Source organism: Macrosteles quadrilineatus, unplaced genomic scaffold (assembly GCF_028750875.1).
Source record: "Macrosteles quadrilineatus isolate MER2022 unplaced genomic scaffold, UCM_ALF_1.0 Scaffold_1__1_contigs__length_201487025, whole genome shotgun sequence".
Lineage (NCBI taxonomy): Eukaryota > Metazoa > Arthropoda > Insecta > Hemiptera > Cicadellidae > Macrosteles > Macrosteles quadrilineatus.
In genome coordinates this window covers 120,115,943-120,135,349 of record NW_026542594.1, presented here as the reverse complement: position 1 = coordinate 120,135,349, position 19,407 = coordinate 120,115,943, and the positions used below count along the sequence as shown (strand labels likewise).

Below are 19,407 nucleotides of genomic sequence, written 5' to 3'. Positions count from 1 at the left end.
CGTGCAAACCCTAAAATGCATATTAACCAAATAGACTTTTGACCCAATGAGAGAATGAGAATGAGAATGATTTATTTCCTGAAAGCATAATATGTACAAGGAAACGTCAATACATCAAAATTTTAGCCTAAGCCTGCAACACACAGGCCTTGCAACCCCAGCAGCACCCAGAGAGAGACCCAGCAACCACAAGGTGATAAAAGGAAATCAAATTCAGAAGTTTGTGTAAAATTGACTACGGTGTTAAACTACCAAGTTAGCCAATAGGCATTCAGGAAAAAAACACTTGTATTATAATCAATGGTATAATTTAATTTTCAAGCTTTACTCCTAATACTCCCTTTACTCTCCCATTAATACTTGTTCTTCTCTTTTTTTACTTGCTTGTTGAGTACTGACTCTGTCTGACACCTGGACCTGACTGACTGAGTAGTCGGCCTTCCATCCCGTCCCCCGTTCCGTATCGTCTATCGTCCGTCACTCGTTGACTCGACTCGTTAGACCTCACCTACTGAAGCTCTGCGGAGTGCTGACTGAACTCTGATTAGACATCGAGAACAACTCAGTTTATGGAAGGGTTAATAAATATGTGAAAAATGGCTGACGAAGTGTGGAAGATTAGAGAAGACGGATATTTAGATTTAGAAGTGGACTGTAATAGGATTACTTATCATCCAAATCTGAACATAGTTCTTGTTTTATCCAAGTTCTCCGAGGTTCTCATTATAGACGTGAATTCAGGATTGCTGTTGCAAAGAACTTTTTTATCAGGTGAGTCACGTTGGCCTAGGACCTCTTGATCAGGTATTTTACAAGTGTTTACTAGCAGTTAATTTGTAAACATACTCTTCATAAGCTATTTTACATTCACATGGACCCTTATGTTATCAAGTTTCCTTAGCATAAATTCAATAATTCGTTGGAATGGGTAAAATGTGGTACTTATGCCTAGTGTATCTTAGCAAGTGATCCAACCTCAATTACTTAATTCACTAGGCCTACTTGTCTAGGCTGAGTAGGTAAAGAGTTGAAGGCATAGGTCTCGACCATATTGTGATTGTCAATTCAATTCAATTCATTTATTTCCACGGTAACACCATTTTTACAAGAGGTACAATAAGTAGTAGCTATCAAACTCAAATTTAACAACAAATAAAGGCTATTCTGAATAAATTACAATAACAAGAACAAGAAAAACATTATCAACAATGAAGATGGAAACCATGATAAATTTTTTAAAACAATAACAAAACAAGACTTAACAAAACAATAAATACACGGTTTGGAATCCTCTAAGCAAGACTTACATGACAAAAACAGATATAAATAGGCCTACTAAAGTGACAAAAATAAATAGCTGATCGAAGTCATGTAGTAATTCCATAGGTTTGCTATTTCATTAGGTTTTTTTTAGTTTTGTTATCTTTCCCTAGGTAGCCTAGGTCTAAATGGGTGTCAAATCAAACTAGGATGATGATCTCTTATCTTAAAGTTGCACCACAACATAACCTACCTGTTAAAAATGCAGTTGCCTGGAGCCTACCTAAAAAGTAGAAACCTTTTTATTATAAACTAAAGAAAATTGAGGACAAAAATTCAAATTTGTAAAATTTGTCTCTTTGAAAAATTGTACAACAAGTTAACTTAAGCCTAGATATCAACTTTTGGCTGCACTTTAAGTATCTGTCCTACACTAATTCAAATGAATAACTTGAAAAGGTTAATTGAATAACTTAGTTAGGTTAACCTAACCTAACTAACCGAATGAAATAAGTTAGTCGGTAGCCTATATTGAATAATCTATAGGCATAGGCCTAGGCCTTAGGCTATATTAACATTTTTCATTCGAACGAGTGTAGGACAGATAACTTAAGTTTAAGTGCAGCCCAACTTTTTATAAAACGTCAGGCCTAACTTACCTTGTTTGATCTTACATTATCTTACTACACTACCTACTAAGTTATAACTTGGAAAGAACTAGGCCTATGTGCAATCAAATTTTAACTTAAATATCTCTGAGATGGATTGAGTTGAAACCAAAGTCAAATTGATGCTAACCCTATGAATTCATTTTGTGTGGTAAATTAGCCTAGGCCTAACAATGAAAAAATTCCATAACTTAACCCTAGGACTGCCCTGATCTGATTCATGCTAAAATACTTGGTGCCCTGGCTGGCAATTTTGGCCATCTTGCAGAGGTTTTTAACAGTTCGCAGTGCCTATAAAGTACCTAGTCATAGCCTATTCATACTTTTTTTGTTGGTAAATTAAAGGAGATTTAAGTAGGCCTAGAATAAAATAAAATATCAGGAATCCCTGTTAGTGTTTTTTTTGCAAAATGTGAAGAAATACAAAAATATCAAATTTTTGTTATAATTTTCAAAAGCAGAGGACTAGGCCTACCTATTTATTTTTTCATTTTTACACAAAATTGTTTGTAGACAATCTAAGATACCTATATGAAATCTAGGCAATTTATTTCCCTACGTGGATATTGTGATTGATTTTGGCTTAAGCAAAATGGCCAACTGACAAAATAGCTGATTTCAAAAAAATATTTTTCAGTTTTCCTAACGTCGTATGACAAAGTTCTATATACGAAAATAAAGAACAACTCAAGTCCAATGGTACCAACCACTTCCTATTTAGGCCAAAATTATGACTTGTTGATTTTTTTCAAGATAGGCCTAAAGTTTTTTACGAAATTTTGTCAATCACGGCTCAAAAATTTTACGGGTGCTAAATGTTGTTCAAATTTTAATAACTTAGCCTAGCATTTATAGCCTATTGGTCTGTTATTGCTACGAGGTTCGTTTATATATGAAAATAAAAGTTCAGAATCTCTTCTTTCCAACGGTATCAAAATTATTTCGCTTCAGGATCATTTTCATTGGGTAATTAAGCGTTTGAAAAAAGAATTTCCCAGTTGGGGGTTGGGCACCGAGCACACATAGGCTATCAAGTCGGCGAAAGGCAGTCCTAGGGTTTCATTGAAATTAATAGGTAGGCCTATATAAGTGAAAGACTAAAACGTACAGTTAAAGTTATAAGTTACGGTATGTTTTAGCAAATTTCCCTTTAGGGAAGTAGTTATTACCATAACCATAAATTTGACCTAGGCCCGGGACCGATTTACATTTTCATTTCATAGGCCAAAAACACCATTCGTTTAAATTTGTATATATGTAAATTAGGCCTATATCTGTATATATATTACCATTGAGTTATGTAAGTTAAGTGTCCGTGAACACGATAACTCGAGTAACTTTTGTCCGATTTTGATGAAATTTGGTTTTAAGGTGTAAGACGAGATAAACTTGAATGAGTTTGCAAACCAGCATTATCAGACCATGGGAACGGGGTTTTACAGCCGGGTTTTATTGGGTAAAAATTGGTTTTTTTTGTTTTGCACCTTCAAAACAAATAAATTCCAAATTTATCTTTAGACCTTTTTAATGAGCTTAAAAAAACAAATGATTTAGTACATCAAAGTGTTTTTGTGCGGTTATTGGTAAGTTAATGAAGAAAATTCAAAAAATTGTAAATTTAAAATTCACATATTGGGTACCCATTCTTATGGAGAATATTGTAAAATGTTGTGGTTTGCTTGTTTATGGAGGGATCTATGTTGATCAAACTCGGCAAATTTACTTATTTTCATACTAAGCTTTTAATATTATACTAGAAACCACACTTTATTAATTCCCTTGTATCAGCAAACCTAGGTAGCCTACTTGTTAAACCTAATGTTATTTAAATAGATTTAATTGAAAATTTATTCGGACAAGTGGATATTCGCTTAGTCGGCAGGTTTGCTGCGGCGGGAGTATTTAAGAAGTTCCACCCTAACAGTCAAGCTAAATCTTTATTTGTAAAGAAACCACTCAGCCAATCAATCTGCATTTTTTTTTTGCTTAGGCCTACTCTTTGTTTGTTGTAAACTGTATGATAAAATTTTAACATTTTATTTTTGACTAGCTGTACCCGCGGGCTTTGCCCCGTTTAGCTTCATAAGTATTCGCATGGCTCAATCCCGTTCTGGGTTAGAATTTGTATAGGCCTAATCCAGACAATGATGCTTTTCCAACCAATAATTTTTTGTTGTTGTTAACAATTTCTCCTGTGACTGGGAGCGGGCCTCCTGGTCTTGGTACAATACTAGAATACCTAAGTTACTCCCCTGCCAGGCAGGAGCGTGCACAATGAACTTCTTTAAAACATGTCTAGGTGTTTTAATTTTAATTTTACATTAATTTTAATGTTTATTGGCAAATGCTGTACTGAACTGAGCTATACTCAATTAGGCTAAACTAGATCTTTACTAAGATCATAATACCCTCAAAACATTCACTTTCTATAGGCATACCAAACTAGGCCTCTCTGTCATTGTCATAATGTTGTATGAGTTAACAAAATTAGGCAAGCATTGTTAAAAAAACCTCTTCATGAAGGTAAGCCTACTTGCACTTGACATCTAGGCCTAATACAGTACTGATTAATACCCCTGCCGCAGCAAATCTGGAGATGGAGCAAATTTCCAGACACCGTGCGTAGCCTATAGTAGCCGTGTACGATTTGGCAACATGGCCAAATTTAAAACACTGCGGAAAGATTAATAGATTGAGCCTTTTTTAGCAAACCACAATGGACAATTGCAAGCCACATACCTCACGGGCCTGGACAAGATTCTATTCATAGACGAGCATGGTGTGGGTGTGCGAGCCAATTATAATGGAGTTTTGCTGCTTGACACCATACTACAAACTCCCATATCTAGGCCTGATGATGTTGTACGGTTGGAGTTGCTGGTCTCAGAGGTAAACATATCCATCTACACCAACAGCCTCAATACAAATATTTTACAAAATCTTCACTATCATTTCATAGTAAAAAAGCTGTTTTTGCATCTTGAATTCTGTAGTTGCAAGTCGGGACCACATAAGTTTGCAGTTGAGGGAGGAGCCTATTTAGGCCTACCATATGGTTTTGAATGAACCAATGAGAAAGGAGCGGTGTTGCCAAATCTAATAATACCAGCTGATTTGTAAGTATTGCTTTATTAATTAGTGTTGTCAATGGGCGATGTGGCAACGTCGCACTACCCTCGTCTTGTGATTGGCTGCCACCAACTGCAAACTTACGTGGTCCCGACAATAGTTAAAAATGAAATTTTTATGTTAGAAGACAATTCATTTTAGTAAGAATTTTACAACTTTTTGCAATAACAATTTGAGTTTTTATGTGTTGATTTCTAAAAATAGGTTACCTTTGTCAACGGCTCAATCCGTTGTAACTTAGACAACATAGCTAAATTGTAATATTTAAACATTTAATCCTTACTCCTGAGCCAACTGGCCATTTTGTTAGCCAGTCTAATTGATTAGATAAAATTTTACAATACACACCTGGGTTTTTATTTCTAAAGGACTTTATATCATTTTTTTAGCAGTTATATTGATCCATTTCTATAATTAATGTGAATAAAGATCAAAACTTGAATGAGCAAACGAGTATGGTATTTTTAGTGTTTAACAGTATCAAAGAGTAATTTGAATTGTAGGCTACAATTTCAATATTTGCAGGCTGTGGTACTTCAACAGACGTTAGTGTCTATGGACCTGCCTGGCGTGGAACATCGGTCCGAGGTTGTCACAGCGTTAACAACCCAGATTGCACTAGCCAATACAAGGCCTAAGAAAGGGACAAAAGCACACAAGGTGAAATAACATTAATAACAGATCATTGGGTAGTGGGGGTTGCTTGTTGGGACGGACCTAGTCTCAGTGCACATCAGCACAAGTGGGCTTTTTGCGCTATCTGTTTGGTGTCTCAGAGCCTGTAAAACCTGAGTTGCTTGATGAACTGCATCATCCTGACTAGCTTCACCTGAGGAAGGTGTCTGCCCCTTGTCATGGTTCCAAAAGTACTTTCCCTTACCTAAAAGGAATGGGGAGGAGTTTAAAGATGCACTGCCCCCACATTTTGCAAAGGAAGTCTCCATTGACTATGTTTTTTGGTGGAAACATGTCAAGGGATTTTCCCCTTATTTAACAATCTGTAATCATGTAATGTCAGAAAATTTTTTAAATAATAAGGGGGCCCATCACATTTGTTTTTTAGATAAAAATTTAGTGGGAAATCTTTTTTATTTCCATTTTGGGGGGAAGGGTTTGTGAGTGGCTGTTATACATCGGCCCCACGGCTGCTGAAAATCTAATTCAGTCACCATATCATGTTTGAGAATAAAAACCTAGTTCAATCTACATCCTTCGCCAATTTATGTCTTTCTCAAAATTATTTCCCTCTGACTGATATTTGTCTTCAATTGTTAAGAATAATACCAACAAAACATTTTGTTAATGGGCTTATCAAATTTTTTTCTTGATTTAACTTTAAAAAACTTTGTTCTCAAAGCCTTATATTCTGATTGTTCTTACATTATCTGGGATTAAGACAAGTTACTTGTTGTTTAATTTTTGAATAAGTCGTATTTATATTAGGCATAGAGAAAATTTGTTTTTTGTAGGGGCATAAGCCTATATTTTTTCAGCGAGTGCCATAAACTCTTCATCACACACGTAGGCGTGCATATCCTGTGAGGAATATTTTTCTTTCATTTCACAATGATTGTCACTGTAAAATTGTATAGGCCTTTGAAATGAATAATCTTGAATCTTATATCTTTTTACTAATTTATAGGGGAAATAAGCTATTACCGTAGGTCTCATGGTTAGACCTGGACTGATTAACTTTTTTTGTTTTGATACCCTCATAGGCCAAAAGTACCATCCATTCAAATTCATATCTTGTAGCCTACATGTAATATTATAAAGAGGAGGTGGTGTGTCTGTCTGTGTGTGTGATTGTACACACTAAACGCAAAAACTACTGAACCAACTGGGCTCAAATTGATCACAAATAAAGCTTCAGCTCTGAGGATACATTTAGATAGCCTACCTACTTATATACATTAACTATTCCCGCTTTGATATTGACCTAGGACTCTGTCCAGTGGGCTTTCAAAATTCTGGGGTGACATTTAAAAAAGTAGGCTAAATATTGATTGGTCTCTATGGCAACAAAGAGCGAATTCACAATGTTTAACCCTCCAAGTGTCCATAGTTTAGGCCTTAATGTCCACCTATTTTTGGCGCATTTGCAAGGTTTTATTAAAACGGATCTGAGAAGCTTAAAACAATGTTAATTCTGATGTTCTATATACCATTTTGTTTGGAAAATCATGGGCTTCAATATTATATCTAAAACATAAGGAACATTTTTTCAAAAAAAATTTTTTAGGTAAAAAAAATATAATTTCGAAAATTTTCAAAAAAAAAATAAGTTCGCGCTCAATGAAATTGTATAAATTATAGGCCTATAAATATTTGAAAATAGCCACTTTGTTCTAAATTTTATGAGGATTACAAATATACAGACTGTCCCAAAAGTCCCAGACCGGTTTAATATTTTCTAAACGACAACAGATAAATCAATAAGATTTTGCACATCAACACCACACCTAAAAATCTACTTTTTTAATGAACTAAAAATTTTCTGTCATACCATGGAGACGTCCCGCAAGGAGTCAGAAGGAAATCTTAAATAGAAGCATAGGTTGATATGCACATCAAATTAAAGACCTTTACTAGCAGAATATAATGCCGCAAATTTGAACTCAAACGGATAACTGAATAAAAAATGGCAGCCGTTCAAAGATTTCTTGAATTCGCCATTTTGAATCTTTGAACGACTGTCATTTTTTACTCAGGCGTTCTTTTGAGCTTGAATTTACGGCATTGTAATCTACTAGTGAAGACCTTTAATTTGATGTGCATATCGACCTATGCTTACGTTAACAATTTTCTTCCCATTCCTAGGGCTGTGCCCCCCGAGGAGTAAGCGTATAATAGCAATGCAAATTAAATGAATCTTTGAACCACTGTCATTCTTGACTCGGTTGTCCGTTTGAGTTCAAATTTGCGGCATTATATTTTCCTAGTAAAGACCTTTAATTTGATGTACATGTCAACCTATGCTTCTATTTAAGATTTCTTTTTGACTCCTTGCGGGACGTCCCCATGATGTGACAGAAAACTGATATTTCCTTAAAAAAGTAGATTTTTAGGTGTGGTGTTGATGTACCAAATCTTATTGATTTATCTGTTATCATTTGGAAAATATTAAACCGGTCCGGGACTTTTGGGACAGTCTGTATAATAATATAAGGAAGTAGATTTGCAAATAAATAAGTTATGGGCAAAAAACAGATTTCAGTACATAGCGTTTAGCTAAGAATGCATAGCCTAACCATAGCTAGGAATCTGGCTGATAATTTACATCAATATCACTACCTACTTCTTCAGGATCATCAACCAGCACTTCAAAACCACTTAAATCTTCTTATAATGCAACACGTATATCACTACTTTTGATTTTTAACACTAAAACAATGATAAACGTAATAAAACACATCAGTCATCGGTCGGAGGGTAACCTAGCTGTTTACAAATACACGCACGTCGGCACGTCAGCTGTCTGCTACATATTACGATCGGCTCAGATAACGTACAGCGCTGAGACAGACCTCTGGAGAAAGCTTAGAATGAAACGGAAAGAACGATACCTAACTCGATCCAGTTCAATCCGATTCAGTCAGTTATAGAGCCTTCGCCGTAAACGATGTCTGCTTGTCGAAAAATCGACAAGTAACACTACACAAAGTGTGCTGCTTGTCGAATTTTCGTCAAGTAACACTGGGAGGGTTAAAGTGTCAAATGCACTTGATTTCACAAATTCCAAACATCAGTTTGAAACAAATTAAAAAACATTCATTGATTAAATAAGTTAGAGTCTATAACCTTTGTCGAATCATCCTCGGCTCTAATCCTAAGTTTTATGAGTATTATTTTCTAGATTTATTTTTGGGGAAACAGTAATCAACAGGGTGTCTAGTAATCAGGAAAAACAGGAAAGTCTGGAATCAGTGAATTTTAAAATTTTCTTGAGAAATCAGGATTTAGTCTTTATTTGGATATCAAAGTCGGGAATTTTTATGATTTTGCCGAGACCACGCAAGACGACGATCACGTTTCAATGATGATGATGACTACATGGCCACAGAAGATGTTCACGGTTTTGCCAAAAATGATATTAAGTTAGTGTGTTTTGCTTCAGTGGAACACTATCTGCCTGGAGCTGCCTCACTGTTACCTTAAGTGGGTGTGTTCCGGACTGGTGTCGGAGCTGAAGCGACAGAACCGCCACATTCCTGCTCTGGCCATCGCGAGTGCAGTCAATGAACGACTTAACTCTCTGCTGCCTACCAATGCGGAGGGACAACAGGTGGACAGGACACTAATGTTCAGTGAAGCTATGCGACGTCAGACATTCTCCAAGTGGCCTCACATGAACTACAAGTGAGTACAAACAAATATAGGCCTAATATTAACATCATTTAATCAATATATATAATATAGATTAGTGATGAGTTGGTTCCATTTTTTTCAGTTCGGTTCTGGTTACGTTTTTGGCCAAAAATGGTTCTTGGTTCCCGGTTCCATAACAAAAAATTTCAAATTTACACACGCTAAAATTTATTTTAAACACTCGAATTTATTTAAAAGTTACAAATGCTTCTATTGCCTCTTGATATTAGTTTTACTTTTGCCTTCCCTAAAATATTCGTGAGCTCAAAGAAGAAGTCGTATGGTGCAATATCTTGTTGCCTCTGATATCATATATCATCGGCTGTTGTGCTTTAAAGAGGTGTGCGGATAGTGAAATTTGAGTTCGGATCGGATAGTTGTGGCTCGTATCGGATCCGATCGGATAGAAGTAGGTTCGGATTTGGATATTTTTGGATCGGATAGTTTGCTGTTATTTAATAAATTAATAGCAGGTTAATAAGTTAACATCATTTTTATATATCGTAACATTAAACTAATCCTATACTCTAATACGAGCAATGTTTGCTTGTATGTATGCTTGCTTGCTTGCTTGCAGAAAGATCTCGAAAACGGCTCCGACGATTTTCTTCAAATCTTGTAAATAGTTTATTTTTGGCCTAAAAACAAGTTTCATGCAGTTAGAACTGCCAACAAAAATCTAATTACCTAGAAAAACGAAACTGAAAGTCAAATTTTTTAACATTAGTCTTATGGGTTGCTAAGTAACCATGTTGGTTGAATTAAATAACAAGGAAAAGGTAAACAAAAGACTTGAAGTTGTAGCACGTGTTCATAATAAACCAACTACCCACAGTATACTAGCAAATTACAAATACAGTACAAAAGGAGAAACATCACTTGTTAATATTGAGCAAAGATTATACCAAAGATTGATTATACTTAAGATTACTCGAGACATTGTAGTCAAGGGTAGCAGTGCGAAGTCTAGGATCTGTTTATGACGAATACATTAAGGTATCTGCAATCCTAAAATGCTATGGGAAGGGAAGGAAACAGGTCCGTGACGTAGGAAGTAGTGAAGGAAGTAGTAAAGGCAATCATAAAATGCTATGGGAATAGAGGAAAACAGGTCCGTGACGTAGGAAGTGATGAAGGAAGTAGTAAATGCGAGCAGTCCGGAGTGTGGGGACTGTTTATGACGATAAGATTAGGGTATCTGCAATCCTAAAATGCTATGGGAAGGGAGGGAAACAGGTCCGTGACGTAGGAAGTGGTGAAGGAAGTAGTCAAGGCGAGCTGTCCGGAGTGTGGGAATTGTTTATGACGATTAGATAAGGGTATGGGCTATCCTAAAATGCTATGGGAAGGGAGGGAAACAGGTCCGCGACGTAGGAAGTGGTGACGGAAGTAGTCAAGGCGAGTTGTCCGGAGTGTGGGAACTGTTTATGACGATTAGATTAAGGTATCTGCAATCTTTAAATGCAATGGGAAGGGAGGGAAACAGGTCCGCGACGTAGGATGTGGTGAAGGAAGTAGTCAAGGCGAGCTGTCCGGAGTGTGGGAACTGTTTATGACGATTAGATTAATGTATCTGCAATCTTTAAATGCAATGGGAAGGGAGGGAAACATGTTTGCGACGTAGGATGTGGTGAAGGAAGTAGTCAAGGCGAGCTGTCCGGAGTGTGGGAACTGTTTATGACGATTAGATTAATGTATCTGCAATCTTTAAATGCAATGGGAAGGGAGGGAAACAGGTCCGCGACGTAGGAAGTGGTGATGGAAGTAGTCAAGGCGAGTTGTCCGGAGTGTGGGAACTGTTTATGACGATTAGATTAAGGTATCTGCAATCTTTAAATGCAATGGGAAGGGAGGGAAACAGGTCCGCGACGTAGGATGTGGTGAAGGAAGTAGTCAAGGCGAGCTGTCCGGAGTGTGGGAACTGTTTATGACGATTAGATTAATGTATCTGCAATCTTTAAATGCAATGGGAAGGGAGGGAAACATGTTTGCGACGTAGGAAGTGGTGAAGGAAGTAGTAAAGGCGATTAGTATGGAGTGTGGGAACTGTTTATGACGATTAGATTAACGTATCTGCAATTCTGAAATGCTATGGGAAGTGAGAAAAACAGGTCCGCTACGTTGGAAGTGGTGAAGGAAGTAGTCAAGGCGAGCTGTCCGGAGTGTGGGAACTGTTAATAACGATTAGATTAAGGTATCTACAATCTTAAAGTGCTATGGGAATGGAGGGAAACAGGTCCATGACGTAGGAAATGGTGTAGGACGTTGTAAAGGCGAGCCGTGTGGAGTTTGGGAACAGATTTATGTATCTCCGATACTAAGACTGCTTTCAGAGTGAACTAATGATTTTCTCCGAGCAAAGCTCGGTCCCCAGGTACTATTATTGATCAGATCAAAATTACTCAACTGTATGGTGCATTAATTTAATTTACCTGGAATATGTGTTTTTATCTGTTTTTGTTTTTATGTCCCTAGACCATAAATGTTGCAATTACATCTTATATTTCCTCTTACATGTAGACATTCAATCAAGGTCTCAGTTAGCCTTCTTTTTTTTATAAAAATACTAAATAAATTTTAAGTCTTTGATAATAGGCTTAGGCCTATTGTAAAGTATGCTTAAGTTTAGTAGCCTACATAACTTACAATCTCTTTCCAATACTTAACTGTATTAAAAATACAAATGGTTTAAAATAGGCCTAGGCCTAGCCTACTTGTTTTTGTTTTCATTGTAGGCTAAACGAATGTAAATAAATGTCATAACAATGACCAGGGTGTCTAGTAGTCGGGAAAATCGGGAAAGTCGGGAATTAGTATTGAATTTCAAAATGGTCTTGAAAAGTCGGGATTTAGTCTTAAATTTGATTTCAAAGTCGGGAATTTTCATGATTTTGCCGCGATCGTCGTCTTTTGTTTACGTAACCGCGAAAGCCAATGATGATGATATCTGCTCGGCCGCGGGAAATGTTCATGATTTTGTCCCGATCACGGACGACTACGATGACGTTTCCGTGACCGCGGGAGACGACGATGATGTCTACAGGGCCGCGGGAAATGTTACCGGTAATGATTTTACCGTGATCGCGGACGACGACGATAAAGTTTCCGTGACCGCGAGAGATGATGGTGATGTCTAAACAGCCGTGGGAAATGTTCATGACTTTGCCGCGATCGCGGACGATGACGTTTCCGTGACCGCGGGAGACGACGATGATATCTGCTCGGCCGTGGGAAATGTCCATGATTTTGTTGCGATCGCGGGAGATGATGATGACGTTTCCGTGACCGCGGGAGACGACGATGATATCTGCTCGGCCGCGGGAAATGTTCATGATCGCGAGAGATGACGATGACGTTTCCGTGACCGCGGGAAATGACGATTACGTTTCCGTGACCGCGGGAGATGACGATGACGTTTCCGTGACCGCGGGAAATGACGATTACGTTTCCGTGACCGCGGGAGACGACGATGATATCTGCTCGGCCGCGGGAAATGTTCATGATTTTGTCGCGATCGCGGACGACGACGACGTTTCCGTGACCGCGGGAGATGACGATGACGTTTCCGTGACCGCGGGAGACGGCAATGATGTCTACACGGCCGCGGGAAATGTTAATGATTTTGCCGTGATGCGGACGTCGACGATAACGTTTCCGTGACCGCGGGAGATGACGGTGATGTCTAAACAGCCGCGGGAATTGTTCATAATTTTGCCGCGATCGTGGATGATGACGATGACGTTTCTGAGACCGCAAGAGACGACGATGATGTCATTGATGTCTACAAGGCCGCGGGAATTGTTCATGATTTTGCCGTGATTGCGGGCGTCGACAATAACGTTTCCGTGGCTGCGGGAGATGACGGTGATGTCTAAACAGCCGTGGGAATTGTTCATGGTTTTGCCGCGATCGCGGACGATGACGTTTCTGAGACCGTGGGAGACGACGATGATGTCATTGATGTCTACAAGGCCGTGGGAATCGTTCATGATTTTGCCGTGATCGCGGACGTCGACGATAACGTTTCCGTGGCCGCGGGAGATTACGGTGATGTCTAAACAGCCGCGGGCATTGTCCATGATTTTGCCGCGATCGCGGACGATGACGTTTCTGAGACCGCGGGAAATGTTCATGATTTTGCCGTGATCGCGGACGACGACGATCACGTTTCTGTAACCGCTGCAATCAATGATGATGTCTAAACGTACGGTACGCGGAAGATTTCATGATAAAAAAAAATTAATTTTGCTAGTTAGAATTTTTTATTGCTGCATTATTTCTTTACTTGAAAACACAACATTATCATAATACTACTTTATGACAAAGACAGGGGTTGGTGTAGTATTATTTAGAAAATTTGGTTAAGCTATAAAAAATGGTATCGGTATCAAGAATCGAGAATCGATACATTTTGGTATCAACACCCACTAATTGTTGAAAAATCTAGTCTTGAAAAATCTGGAATTAGTCTTGAAAAGTCTGGAATTAGTCTTGAATTTTGTAATGAAAATAAACTAGACACCCTGAATGACATTAATTGAGATAATTTAGGTACTGTAGGGGAATACATAAGTTACTTTAGCAGGGGTGCCCATCCCCCCCTAGACTCATGACGCACCCCCCCCCCCAATTGAGCAACAACCCCCCCCCCTACCATAAAGGATGTACACAACAAAATGAGAAACATTATTCCCCCGCCCAGCACTATTTGTAAAACTATAACAGAAGTTTTATAATTTTTTTTAGACATTTAAAATTCAAACCCAGTTAATCTATATAAATAAAGTTATAGTTTTGTCTGTACGTTGCTCAGAATTATACATATTTTGGGTTATTTTTAAGTTTTATACATTGAAGAAGTTGATTGTTATGAATGCAAATAAAATGAATGAATAATAATAATATTTTTTATTTCCCATTAATTACATACATATAAGTACATTGTTTTTTTTTCTTTACTTAAATATAATACAGCAAACATTAATAACTAGATTACAAAATAAATATTATATACTGTAGAAATAAAGCGAACAAAAGTGTAAAAAAAACAAATACCTTCTATAACAAAGGAAAAAGTCTACATAGGCAGGGCCTGTGCGTAGGACTCGAGTTTCGAAGAGGTTAATTTAGATGAGAGGTCAAAAATGTATAGAAAAAAAATAATTCATATAATTTAAAATTGTTTTATATTTGTCTTGCTTGAAACTGAATTTTTAGTGTTCTGGAATTAAATTGACGATAAAAAAACTCTTTGTGTGATTGTAATGGTTTAATTGTATTTACAGGATTGGCGAGAGTGTCCTTATAGCCATTAAAATATGGCCTCACTATTTTGGAAATAAAATAACGGACGATCAAAAACCCAATTTTGTGTGATTTTTCTAGTTTCTCCATGTTTACTACATACGTACGTCATTTATGAAATACTAATAATCTGTTAAGAGAAGACGTCATATATGAAATTACAAACAGCTGTTTTGATAAAGATTCCTTTTTCTAGATGTCACTGATATGTTTACATAAATGTTGTTTACGAATACTCTGTAGGCCCTAACCATTTCCGATCACGTTTGTAAGCAAATCCAAAACCAAGTGAGATTAATAACCGTGTGGCTTTGGCTTACATAACGGGTTTGTTTATCACGGGTACTAATATGTAACTGTAAATTAAATTAAATAACTAGCCATCATCCAGGTCGGGAACCGGAGATCCTGTGTTTCAAGTTGTACTTGAATTTTGATTACCGGGAAAAGACCGTGAATCAGTGTTGTACAGGACTGGAAAACTTATCTTTCTATATAAATAAAATTACAGTTTTATAAGTCACCTCAATTTAAGGAATTTGTTATTGCCAGAATATCCATATAGCGTTCGTAACCTCTGCTTAACGAATTGTCAGCGTCTCTCTCTTGATATAACGATCCCCTCTCCCTCCCTTTGGAAACATCACAGCTCCTTTGATGAAAATGAAATGGAAACAACGCTTGCGCCAACAATCGTCTGCTCCGTTTTACACTTCTGTCTGCTGTGCCCTATGTTACAACAGATTTCAGATACAACAGCTGGGGAATGATGACGATATAATGCTTAGTAAACTGAGATTGAGTAACCATGGTAACTTTAGTAAGGCTGTGATTGGGCAATGAGTAGGCCTAAATAAGGCGACTTGTTGAATTTGCGTATGAATTGAAGAGAAACGTATTAAAGAACAAAGAAAAAGAATAACAAGATTGTTCTCGTTACATTCTTTTTTAAGAGTGTTTAAATTATCTCTAAATATAATTTTAGACTTTTTTTATTGCTTGTCTTTAAATTCCTATGCTGTGATACAGCACCTATCGGTAGCCTAACTGTCTATCATGAGTAGTACCTTTTAACAGGTCCCTTTAATATTTACGTTATTTATAGCAATGCGGTGTTTGGCTAGTTATTAGTTGAGTTTGAGTTAGCTATAATTTTAAACGTTGCCGTTTGTACAACTGAACCAAGATAAATGATTTGAAATTAACAATAAAATTGTTATTGCACAATAATAATGATTGTGCAATATGGTATTTCGTTTAGAAGAATGCAAATCGTATCGTTAATGGTTGTTTACAGCGTTTTAATGGGTTTGTCATCTGTTTTTATACTATATCGGATTAACCGTATTTTCCATTACTATCTACACAATAGTGTAAAGTATTGTAGCCTATGCTACTTGATTGTATTTTAACGAGCTTTATGTCAACAAAGCGTTCTGTGCTAAGTCGCGGTGTAGTTGGACGTGTCTGTACCACGTGTTATCTTTTATCTATCACAGCGATCACAGCAGTTAAGCTATTCCGTGCGCTCCCTCTTAGATCTCACGTCTTGCTAATCTTGAATAATAACTTTCTATACGAATCCTAAACTATCCTAAAATCCTATTTTAACTAATTAAATTCAATAATATAACTATTGTCATTAATTAATCGACTTTCTATCTGGCGACTTCGTAATATATTTTTGATTGTCGTCATGTTGAACACTGTTGCAATTAGCTTTAGCCACCCCCCCCCAATTTGAATTTTTTGAGCCCCCCCCCCCAAGAATTTCAATGACGCAGTCTGCGTCACAGCCCCCCATTGTGGGCACCCCTGACTTTAGACATAAATACATAGAAAAACCAATGGCCTAATTTGTATTTTGTAGCTTTTAGCAAATTTCCCATATAGGGAATACACAATTTGAAATTGTTGTTTCAAACATAATAATTATGCCTAAAAATTGTTAACTTAATTTTAAAAACCTCTTTATCATGGCTATGCCTTATCTTAGCAATAACATACTAGGTAAAGTCATATTAACTTTCTTGACACAATCCTGTTAGGAGTAAAAGTTTTAATAATGTATGGACTGTAATTAATTGTTGTTAGAAAACCATGAATGTACGATACAATCCATTTCCATAGTAATGTCAAGGTATTAAAATTGAAAATATTGGTTTAAATACAATTCTGAGAAGAAAATTGAAAAAATAATGGTAGTAATATCATCAATCAGGCAGTGATGGCAAACTCTGGGTTAAATCAATTAATAAATGATCTAACTCGCATATCGGGCAATACCATTAGTTTAATTGACCATATTTATTTTAGATCTCATGATAATATTATTAGCAGTGGTAAGGTTATTCCATTGTGCTTAACTGATCATGATTGTACGGTCTGCAACCTTAGTGTTGGTCATCATTTGACCAATATCAACTCAGATAAACTTTATCAGTACAAGAAAGTTGATTATATTATGTTAAGGCGCTTAGCAGAGTGTACAGATTGGTCCTTTGTTTTTATTTGTAATAACATTTATGAAGTTTTTAAACTGTTTTTGGATCGTTTCTTAGACATAATAAATAGGTCTACTCTCTGTAGTGAAAACACCGTTAAATACAAAATACTTAAACCATGGATGACATATGCTTTATGTAAAAGGCAACTTGCTAGAAATGCATTGTACAAAAAGGTTAAAAAATACCCACAAAACACAAGATTAAGAACATATTTTGATACTTTTTCGAGGAGGTTAAAGGCTGATATGAATACAAGAAAAGAGCAGTATTATAAAAACCTGTTTGATTAAAATAAAAATAATATGAAAAAACAATGGCGTGCTGTTAGTAGCATATTGGGGGCCAATGATTCAAGCAAAGATATTGCTAGTGTTTATTCCCGTACAAATCCCAACGAACTCATAAGTGATCCCCGGGGAATAGCTGATGAATTTAATAATTTTTTGATCAATGTTATAGACGATTTGCGTAATGGGTTAGACTCTTTGAATGGGGTTGATGTTACCAATTATTCAAAACGTTTTCCATCAAAAAACAATTTGAACTCTTTATTTTTGGTACCAACTGACTCGGAAGAGTTAAGTAGGATTATATTAAGCCTAGATTCCAAGGGTCGCCGGATTTCTACCCCCGGATATTTACCCCCATGAAAAAACGCCTACGTCATTTTGACGTCACAAGGGGCGGGGCCTATACACGGTCGAGAAACAGCCCGCGACTGGAAATCTACCCCCGGACATCTACCCCCGGACATCTACCCCCAGACATCTACCCCCGGACATCTACCCCCGGAAATCTACCCCCGGACATCTACCCCCCGTGGTCAGCTCTGCACGTATCGGCCAATATTCATTGTTGTAATAATTGTATTGACTGTTTATGTAAATCAACGGCTCTTCGGTTAGTAATTGACCTCTAATATCTAGTATTACGCATGTGATATGTCAATGTCTTGTTTAACATTATCTATCTTCCTAATGAAATAGGCTGTAAAATCCGCTACCCCGATTCCAACAAGTCACCTGGTATTGATGGTGTTTCTACAGCTATGCTTAAGTCAATGTTAACTGTGTATTTTAGTTATGTTCATTGCCATTTAGTATATAGTGCCATTCTCTGGGCTAATTGTAGCCATGCCAACATCTTGTTTGTTTTACAAAAAAGAGCCATTAGACTGTTAAGTAATGCTCCCCCACGTAGTCATTGTAAGCCTATATTTAAGAAATTGTCTGTGATGCCCTTAACCTGTATTTATATTTTTCAATGTCTGTTATATGTTAAAAACAACTGTGATATTTTACTTTGTAATAAGGATGTGCACAAGTATGCCACAAGGAATTGTAATAATTTAAGAATAGATCAGTGCCTTTATGCCACCACTCAAGCTAGCTTCAAATATACCGCTACCAAATTGTACAACAAGTTACCAGTTAAAGTTAAAAAGTTACCATTAAATGTTTTTAAAGTAGCCATCAAGAGAATTCTTCTAAAAAACTGTTTTTATAAAATAGAAGATTATTTTGCCTCAACCTTAGATTAGTTTTAAGTTGTATTATATTGTTGACGCAGCCTATACACTATTGTACTTTTCACAATTTGTGTCTATGGAATAAAGATGATTTGATTTGATTTGATTTGATTTGAATTCATGATCTAATTGCACCAGCTCTTTCCCACATTTTTAATCTTAGTATGGAGTTAGGTATTTTTCCAGATGAGTTAAAAGCAGCTGTGGTAATTCCTTTACATAAAAAAGGGGATATTAGAGACTGTAATAACTATAGACCAATATCCTTACTTTCAGTGTTCTCTAAAATCTTTGAAAAGTTGATAAAGTATCGACTTGTAAAATTTTTAAACTTATCTAGTTTTTTTAGTAATGACCAGTTTGGTTTTATAAATGGGAGATCTACAGAAGACGCGTTGTTACAGTTCTGTTCTCAAATTGCTAATGGTCTAAATGTTAACAACAATGTGTGTGGTGTGTTTGTGGACATTAAAAAGGCCTTTGATTCAGTTGATCACACCATACTTCTTTCAAAACTTTGGAATGCAGGTGTTCGAGGAGTTGCCTGGAATTGGTTTAATAGTTATCTGTCCGGTAGATCTCAATGTGTTAAGCTACAAAAGGTCACTAGTTCTAATTTGTCCATAACCTGTGGTGTCCCCCA

At 36.8% G+C, this 19,407-nt stretch overlaps 1 protein-coding gene across 1 annotated transcript in view; it reads left to right on the top strand.

Moving 5' to 3' along the window:
• The first annotated feature begins 486 nt into the window (after positions 1 to 486).
• LOC129000182 (baculoviral IAP repeat-containing protein 6) overlaps positions 487 to 19,407 on the top strand; it is a 274,298-nt gene continuing 255,377 nt past the window's right edge. Inside the window, exons 1-4 of the mRNA XM_054427130.1 lie at positions 487 to 771; positions 4,636 to 4,817; positions 5,583 to 5,717; positions 9,175 to 9,416. Coding sequence (XP_054283105.1) covers positions 597 to 771; positions 4,636 to 4,817; positions 5,583 to 5,717; positions 9,175 to 9,416 — 734 coding nt within the window. The 5' untranslated portion in view covers positions 487 to 596. The remainder of the gene's footprint in view (positions 772 to 4,635; positions 4,818 to 5,582; positions 5,718 to 9,174; positions 9,417 to 19,407) is intronic.